The 9,556-nt window shown below is 45.2% G+C and overlaps 1 protein-coding gene across 2 annotated transcripts in view; it reads left to right on the plus strand.

Annotated features, from left to right (window-relative positions):
• Positions 1-9,180, plus strand: part of LOC106587509 (diacylglycerol lipase-alpha) — a 40,172-nt gene extending 30,992 nt beyond the window's left edge. Inside the window, exons 18-20 of one of the 2 annotated variants that reach the window (XM_014175959.3) lie at positions 830-956; positions 4,520-4,692; positions 5,702-9,180. In XM_014175959.3, the coding sequence (XP_014031434.1) occupies positions 830-956; positions 4,520-4,692; positions 5,702-6,776 (1,375 nt within the window). In that variant the 3' untranslated portion in view covers positions 6,777-9,180. Of the gene's footprint in view, positions 1-829; positions 957-1,567; positions 3,833-4,519; positions 4,693-5,701 lie in introns of those variants that run through there. The other variant, XM_014175960.3, reaches the window with a different exon arrangement.
• The last annotated feature ends 376 nt before the right edge of the window (positions 9,181-9,556 follow it).

A 9,556-nucleotide genomic window follows, 5' to 3' on the forward strand; every position in this document is an offset into this window, starting at 1 on the left:
CCCCGGTGCACAACTGAGCAAGAGGAGAAGTACATTAGTGTGTCTAGTTTGAGAAACAGTCACCTCACAAGCCCTCAACTGGCAGCTTCATTAAATAGTACCCGCAAAACACCAGTCTCAACGTCAACAGTGAGAGGTGACTCCGGGATGCTGGCCTTCTCTGACCGTCTCCAGGGCGGCCCTGTTGATGAGGATGGGAGCGTGCCCAGCCTGGTTCCTCCTGAAGTCCACAATCAGCTCGTTTGTTTTGCTGACGTTGAGGGATAGGTTGTTTACCTGGCACCACTCCGTCAGAATGCCTATCTCCTCTCTGTAGGCCGTCTCATCATGGTTGGTACTAAGGCCTAATACTGTTGTGTCGTCAGGGAACTTGATGATGGAGTTGGAACTGTGTGAGGCCACCCAGTCGTGGGTATACAGGGAGTACAGTAGGGGACTGAGGACGCACCCTTGTGGGGCTCCCGTGTTAAGGATCAGTGTGAAGGAGGTGATGTTGCCTACCTTCACCATCTGGGGGCAGCCCGTCAGGAAGTCCAGCACCCAGTTGCATAGGGAGGAGTTCAGTCCCAAGGCTGAGAGCTTTGTGATGAGCTTAGCGGTATTGTAGTCGATGAACAGAATCCTCACATACATTCCTTTTGTCCAGGTGGGTGAGGACAGTGTATACTACCAATCAATTTAGTACACTTCTAGTGTGACATCTTTATGCTAATTGGATAGAAACTGTACTAGGGAAAAGACTGGCTTTACACAGACATTACTTTTGGTATAAATGTGCATACATCATTTTGCTGCGTATATCATTTAGCATGCCTCTCTCTGTGTGTAGCTGTGGACAGGAGGAGCCCACCTACTCAGCTCTCTGGGGGGATAACAAGTCTTTCAACGAGGTCATCATCTCCCCTGCCATGCTAAACGAGCACATGCCTCACATGGTGATGGAGGGACTCAACAAGGTCTGTGAATATAATAGATACTGTCCATGTCTGTCTGGGTTTCCTTTGTGTGTTGGATGGGATGAGTGGAGGTTTCCTGTCGATAAAATGAGTGTAGGAGTCCTGGTCAGATGCTCTGTTGGGGAAGGTGACAGAAAAAGGTACCGGAGCGCTGGTGAAATGCACTGAGGGAAGTATCAAACATCATTCATACACTGAGTTGGCAGGTGATGACACTGGATGAATGTTCTACAGTTGAAGTCGGAAGTTTACATACACCTTAGCCAAATGCATTTAAACTCAGTTTTTCACAATTCCTGACATTTAATCCGAGTAAAAATTCCCTGTCTTAGGTCAGTTAGGATCACCACTTTATTTTAAGAATGTGAAATGTCAGAATAATAATAGAGTGATTTATTTCAGCTTTTATTTCTTTCATCACATTCCCAGTGGGTCAGAAGTTTACATACACTCAATTAGTATTTGGTAGCATTGCCTTTAAATTTAATTTGGGTCAAACATTTTGGGTAGCCTTCCAAGAGCTTCCCATGGTGTAATGGTGTAAGCGTGGTGTGATTGAAACTGCAGTGGTGTGTTTGTATGTCTGTGTGATACTTATGATGTCTCTGCAGGTACTGGAACCATTTGGTCTCAGTTCTGAGCAGGCAGGTGCAGAGCCAATGGAGATGGAGGATGAGGGCCAATCAGCCAGCACTGTTGTGGTCATAACCTCTGAACCAGAGCTGCCCTCTACACCTCTGCTTTCAGATACCTCCTCTACCACCCACAAAGACTCACTCTCTACCTCTCCTCTTTCAGATACCTCCTCTAACGCCCACAAAGACTCACTCTCTACCTCTCCTCTTTCAGATACCTCCTCTAACGCCCACAAAGACTCACTCTCTACCTCTCCTCTTTCAGATACCTCCTCTGATACCAAGAAAGACCCACTCTGTTTCTCTCCTCTTTCAAATGCATATTCTGATACCCACAAAGACCTTTCCTCTCCCTGTTCTCGTTCAGATTGTCCCTCTACCCCCAAAATAGAGCTGCCATCTACCCCTCTTACCCCATCTTTTCCCCAAACACACTCTATCCCTCCTCTTATAGGTAGTCTTTCCCCCACTGAACCATCAAATACCTTCCCCCACACAGACCAACCCGCCGTCTCCCACACAGACCAACCCGCCGTCTCCCACACAGACCAACCCGCCGTCTCCCACACAGACCAACCCGCCGTCTCCCAATTGTCAAATGGCCCCTCTACTCAGGAAACTGACTTGTTCTCTATACCTCTGTCACACCCACTCTCTTTCCCTCAAGCATCAAGTACACCCCAAACAGACCTACCCTTTCCCCCACAATCATGACAGACAGACCCCCTCCTCTTACAGGTGTACCCTTCCACCAAGCCCCTCTGAACCTGTACTATCCAATACCCCTTCATCTCCCCAAGTAGACTCTTCAAATACACCATCCTCCACTCTCCCACTACCTAGCCCAAATCTTCTGGTTTAACGTTAGTCTCTACCTCTCCTTTCCAGCTCACAGTCCTCCTCTGCCTCTTCAGTCTTACAAAGCACGTCTTGCTCTTTGCTTTAGCTTCAAATTGTTCAGATTGAGAAACCACCACACACCCTACTTACTAACGCACGCTTTTCTCTAGATGCAGTGAGGTTTCCATGGTTACCCCACTTCTCCAACACGAACCCCCTCCTCATTATTCCTTGTGGCCTCCTGCTGTTACAAATTGGCAGCTCAAGGTGTCCTGAGTAAGGAGGATGTGCTAAGCTTCTCTGAGTCCTCTGATTCCCCCACAGTTGGCATGATAGCACAAACAGACTGGCAACCAGGCTACTGTAGACCGTGTGGTCACATCAAATAGATTCTAATGGTCTGGTTTTATATTAGAGTAGCCTGTTACCTGACGGGGATGACTACTTGTACAGATTGACCAGCCTGAAATAACCTCCCACCATTCAGACCAGTTGACTTTATATTAGTGAGATGATGGAGCACTGAGCTAGCCCTCGTTTATTCTCAATTCATTGATATAATTAGTCAAAAGATAAATTGACCTAATAATATATCTCCGTGGGTTCGTTACAAAGAGGGAGGACGTGCTTGTCTATTAGTCATGGTTAGTGCTTGACTTGGGCAGGAGCTCACCAGAGCTGAATACCTGCACCTCACATTTTCTACTGCTTGAGCTCCCGCACCTAAATGTGAACAGTACCAGCACTCAAAATGAGTTCTGGCACCTATTTCAGTCCAAGTCCAGCACTGGTCATGGAGGCAGAACAGTACTTCCCTGGTACTGTTCTGCGCTGTGGGAGATGACTCTGAGCACTGTTGGAGATGCACCTACTGGTTGATGTGTTTTATGGTATTTGATCTTGGTGACTTTGTTTCTGATTGTGTCCCCTATGGTGCTGCTGGGGTGTTGATGTGCCTTTTTCTATTGTTGTTGTTGCTATGGGAATGCTGCTTGCTGCCTTATTGATCTTTCGCCTGGTTCTCAGTATGTGCTATAGTTATATCCAGAAAAGTACTGTACTTCATTTAGTTTTTTTATATGCTGATTGACACCCGTCATTAGCTGACTGTTTTTACTCACATCCCTCTCTGTCCATCTCTTCCTGTTTGTTACACATAGCTTTCATACCAATACCATCCATGTTTGTTCAATGTTAACTCCCATTATCATTTATTTCCTTGTTTCATTATAGCCATTTGTCATTTTCATATTGAAATGTTGTATTCATGTCACAATGTGTTTTAAAAAATGCGTGGCATGTGATACAAATGTTTTCATATTTATTCATGATATTGTATGCTTTTGAATAATGCTTTTTTTCCATATTGTGTTTTAACTCATTAAAGACAAATAACATATTTACCTGTGTGGAGACGTGATTACCATGAGTGTGTAGTAACTGTTGTCTGTGCGGTGATGGGATTACCATGAGTGTGTAGTAACTGTTGTCTGTGCGGTGATGGGATTACCATGAGTGTGTAGTAACTGTTGTCTGTGCTCTCTTTATCATCAGTTTAGATGAATAACCTACTTAGGGTGTACACACCATACATCTGCGTAGGCCTACATATTATGGAATACTTGTGCAGCATCGTGTCAGGTGAAAGTCTGAGATTTGTATCTAGGGGTATAGTACATGACTGGTATCTACTCGGGTTTGGTGTTTGCCTTTGCTATCCAGGTTTGTTCAGTATTCAAGTACCATGTTTAAACAAATGAGGGTGGATGGACTTAATGTTTCTGACCTTCATCTTTCCCTTCACTTGACACAGTGTTGACTCGCCTCCAATGCCTTGTTTTCAATAATGTTAACATTCACTTTTTCCTGTACTAGCCTACCTGTCAATCCATTGTTCGTGCTGATGTCAATTACATATTACAGGCAATTCCAGTTCTACAGCACTTCAATTCTCCTTACTGATCACCTTAGTTCACTGTTACTGCTCTCCCTCCTCCTTCAGTCCTTCCAGAGCCTCCAAATCAGTCAATAATGTCTACAATGCTGGTAGCAGTAAATTGACTGCTCCTCCTATCGTGTTATTGACAGGTGCTGGAGAACTATAACAAGGGGAAGACAGCCCTGCTGTCGGCTGCTAAGGTAATGGTGAGCCCAACCGAGGTGGACCTGAACCCAGAGACCATCTTCATGGCAGCCGCCCCGCCTCCTGCCTCCCAACAACCCACCCCAACCACCCAACACCGCAGGAACAGCAGTGTTCGGTCAGTTCACTGGGATACGGGTGGAGCTTTGGGAGGGTCTGGGCAGAGACTGGAAACATTTATGGCTGACTGACTGTGTTTAATCAAAATCTCATGCATGTGTACAGGTAACTGCCCAAATAATGGAAACACTTGAGTAAATGAAGGATACAAAGTATATTGAAGCAGGTGCTTCCACACGTGTGGTTAATGAAGCAATTAACATGCCGTCACGTCTAAAAATGCTGGGCTGGCTGTTATTTTTGACATTATTTTAGCTACCATGGCTCTGCCCCCATAGGATGACAATACCCCTATCCACTGAAAGGTGGATGAGCATGAAATTGATTATGTTGCATCCCTCCAATAGAGTTCCAGTCACGTGTAGAATCTATGCCAAGGTGCATTGAAGCTGTTCTGGCTCGTGGTGGCCCTACAACCTATTAAGACACTTTGTTGGTGTTTCCTTTATTTTGGCAGTTGAATGTATGATATGTGCAAGAGTCTGCAAGAATGTACCTAGTCCTTCAAAGTTTGTTCTTCTGTGTTCAGATAAGTAAAGCATGACAGCATTAACTCTGCCACTGTACCTTTCTCTCATGCACGCTCCTTGCTCTCTGACCCACAGTCATTGGTCTGACTCCAGATCAGTGGCAACGTATGGTAGTACACTCTGGTTTAGCCCCTGTAGAAGTAGTCTAGTCTACTGGTAGTGATTTGTGAAGTGTAACCCTAACCTTTATCCCTCTCTCTTACCTCTCTGTGCTCCAACCCCTCTCCTCTATCACTCTATCATCTCTACTCTCTATAATACCACCCTTACTCACATCCATCTTAATATTCCTACTATATTCTACTTTTTTCTTACTTGACCCCTTACCATTTCTGCCTCCATTCTATCCTATTTTGATTTCATTAAATAATTTCATTTGTTACTCTGACCCATTTTTTAAAAACATATCTGTTACCACACCCTACCTCCCCTCTAATCTCCCCCCTTTATTTTTCTCTCCTCCTCTTTCCCTCTCAGTTCCTGTGCTCGCTCTGAGATATCACTGGATGGCTTTGCGGAGTGCCCCCCTCCCCCAGTGCCAGTGGTTCTGCAGGGGGCCAGGGAGCGCCTTACCGTGGAGCTGAGGGACCGCCACGCCCCCTTGGCCGTGATGGAGAGCCTGTCAGACGCAGAGTCCCTCTACAGCCTGGACTCCAGACGCTCCTCAGCTGCACTCAGGGGCTCGCCCATGCTGGGGTGCCTTCCCTTCCAACTGAATGCACCTATCCCTGAGGAGAACCCCTCTCTCAGCTCCCGCACTGAGCTGCTGGCTGCCGACTGCCTCTACCAGGCCACCCCAGAGCACGAGCTGGGAGAGGCAGGACCTTACTTCACTCCTCTGGGATCCGGCTCCACCCCAGACTACCCCATGCGCCTCTCCCCTTCCACCCCGCGCTATAGCGGCCACCACTCCCCAGCACCACTGGCCCAGAGTGTCATAGGTCAGCCTTTCACACAAAAAGAGCCTTGTGCTGCCCCTTGCCATCAAATGCCTGGCATTTACAGCCCAGGCAGCACCCCTAATGCTCTCCTCAACCCACGGATCAGCCATGGGGAGGAGGACGGAGTAGAGGCAGAAGGATGGGAAACAGAGACAGGTGAGTCACAGCCCTCCTCCTCCAGTCCTCCAGCCCAGCTGTCCAACGGCAATCCTAGTCAGGCAGTGCTGGAGTTTGCACAGTACCTGGACTCTCTCTTCAGGCTGGATGGCAGTGGCTCACCGCCTCTGGAGTTGTCTGACGGGGAGTCTGAGTCCGGTCGGGGGTCGTATGGTCAGGGAGAGGGGCCAGGGGAAGGACAGAGGGGGGACGATACACAGCTTCTGTCTCGGGCCACAATGGAGCCTAACCTGGTCCCCAAGCCCCCGCGTACCTTTGCTGGATCTGCTGACCCTTCCTCTGGCATCTCCCTCTCACCCTCATTCCCTCTCTCTTCCTCTGGTGAGCTCAATGACCTCTCTCCTGCCGACGGAGCACCTCCTCCCACTCACTCACTACGAACCTCCACTCCCTGTCCCTACCCTGAAGAAAACGCACTGGCGTCTATGGTATAGTGGCCCACTCAGTCCCTCCATGACTCTTTCTCTCTCCTCTTTCGTTATTCCGTTGCTGCATCCATCTGATGTTAAAGTATCACTGAACATGCATGCGATGGAATGCAATCTGCTATGCTGTTACAGTACCTTACAAAGACATGACATGGCAGACCATAATGAATAAGACTGAGATGAAAAACTCCTGTCCCATTTTCAGATGTCAAAAGCTGTGTAAAGCATTTCACTACTATTGTAATAATACATTTGAATCTCTGTCTGCATGCCAGGGGCCTGTGCTGCTTTGGGGTGAAAAGCCTCACCACTGACTGTCATTCCAACACACACACTCTCACTCACATCAACACATGGTAGCATTACAGCCCTGCAGTGACGTGACTTTATCAAATGGGAGACAACTGAACAGGGGTAGGGAGGAGTTAGACACTAGGTGGGGTTTTCATTGGCACATAACCACAATTAACTTACCCTCCTCCCTCATCAGTGCCTAAAGCTTATTCATCTTTAATATCAGGAAAGTAAAAAAACAGAGACAGATGCTGAACAACAGAGGAGAGAGAGAGAGAGAAGACGTTATGGTTTGTTTCTCAGGTCTATCAGGAAATTACAGTGTGGAAGAGGAGTGTAGATCATAGAGAATTGATGTGTCTTAAAACAGTGATTGTGACAAATGTTAAGAATGTGGTTTTTGGTCTTTTGGTTGTCTTTTATAGCATGAGGAACATAGTATTCATTTTTTTAACAGAAATCACTCGTCAGTCAGCAACTCTTACTAACATACGGACCATCTCACACACATCAAAATGCACAATTTGCCCCCTTTTTGCCCAAAAATGTATTGCCAAATGTATTTATAAGGTGTGATATTGTTTGTTTGTGAAATACTGCAAAATGTACACTTTCACAAAACAAAGATACAGGTTTCAAGTTTAACTCTGAGAGGGAGAAGATACATTTTGGTATCGCTCCCTTTTAATAGCCAATCAGTCTATTCCCGTTCAAACGGTGTTAAAACACCCTGGAGAGGATCGGGAAGCTATCCCTACAACACTGCCATGGCACATATCTCCCAAAACATGTCTCTCTCCAAGTGTTTGTACCAAGCCAATTATGCTAAAAAAAAAAACATGAGATGCACTGTAAGAGAGTGTTCCTCTTAAAGGGGTCTTGCTGAGGTACACAATTATGTCAATGACTTCTAAGTCTTTGGTTCCCTTTAAACTGGTTCATCTCAAGCATATTGAGGTTGAACTGTACGGGTTGTAGTGCCCATTTTCACTACATTTTACTAAAACATGTGGCAAACATATTTTATCAGTTGGGTTGTATTAGTTGGATCAAACATACATTATTTATTACTGTTTCTTACTATTATTGATGGTATTATTATCCTTATTACTCTTGTAACAGTTTGGTTTGCTTTCTATGAGTTCGACTTTCAGTTGCTGGGAAAGGCTGGTGAATTTCAGCCGACTCTCAAAATAAGGGTATATCTCTTTGGGAAAATATCTCTGTCCAAGTGAAAAAGTACTGGGTGTCAACATCACAGGAGATTGGTGCCACCTTAATTGGGGTAATAGCTGGAGCGGAATTCGTGGAATGGTATCAAACACATGGTTTCTATGAGCCGTTCTCCCCTCAGCAGCCTCCACTAGCTGCCATGGTGATGGCAGAGAGACAGACTCTATAATAGGAAGTGGGGTCATTATAGTGACCTCTGATACAATACAGCCATTCTGAAGGGGTCACTGTGGTGACCTATAGAAGCTGTACTCTTAGAAATGGCTTTGCTGTGGTATCACTCAACAGGCCTCACTCTGTGACCAGATTACAGTTTGACACCACACAAATCCATGCTCTCACAGTAGTCTACTTTGCCAGCACAGTGTTGAACAACCAGTGTGAAATAGCTTTGCTGCAGTGGGTCATGGCCCAGTGTCGGCTATATCAGCACCACCATAGGAAGATGCCACGTTCTCTTTTCACCATGACATGTACAGCAGTGTCTTCTTTGTCATTATTTAAATGCAGATGTCTTGTTTCCTGTCTTTGTTAAAAAATATATATTAAAAAAAGATGACATGAAAATAGAATAACATAGGAAATGACTACGATAACAGGTATATTACAAATCTATATCAATATTGACATATATAGAAAAAGTACAAATGTATGGGGGGAAAAAAGGAATCTATTTAGTGAGAAAGATCTATATGACAGATTATTGGCAGAATTGATAACTCATTTTTCTGTGTTGACAGATAAATAATTCAATGATGTCTTGTCCATGTTTACCTGGTTTGCTCTCTTCCCTTCCTGTCCCAGATTGAGAATGTATTTAACCCCCGCCACCTCACTGCCCTGCCTGTAATGGAATAAAGCAAAACCAATTTAAGGGAAATTACTGGAACTTTTTAAAACGTCATTTCTATTTGCTAACCTCTCAACAGGCTGCATATTTTGAGCTAGATATGCCTACCATAATGGTGGTTGTGCAGTGGAGAATAGTGGAAAACATATGTAGGTTGCTACCAAACAGCCCAGATGGCAGCTGGCTTTAGGGCCTAGAACACTTCAAACTATCTGGATGTCTGAAGACATGCTTCCGTTGATTGCACATTCAAGTAAATATTCACATGTAAATTATAAAGTATTTTTATGTTAAATGTAGACTGAGTATATAGCTTAGTATATAGGTATTTCATGCCAGGTTATAGCTATCCATTCACAAATGAAGTTAAAGAGGGTATAATTAATTCACCGGAGAAAAACAACGCACC

Source organism: Salmo salar, chromosome 26 (assembly GCF_965601325.2).
Source record: "Salmo salar chromosome 26, fSalSal1, whole genome shotgun sequence".
NCBI lineage: Eukaryota > Metazoa > Chordata > Actinopteri > Salmoniformes > Salmonidae > Salmo > Salmo salar.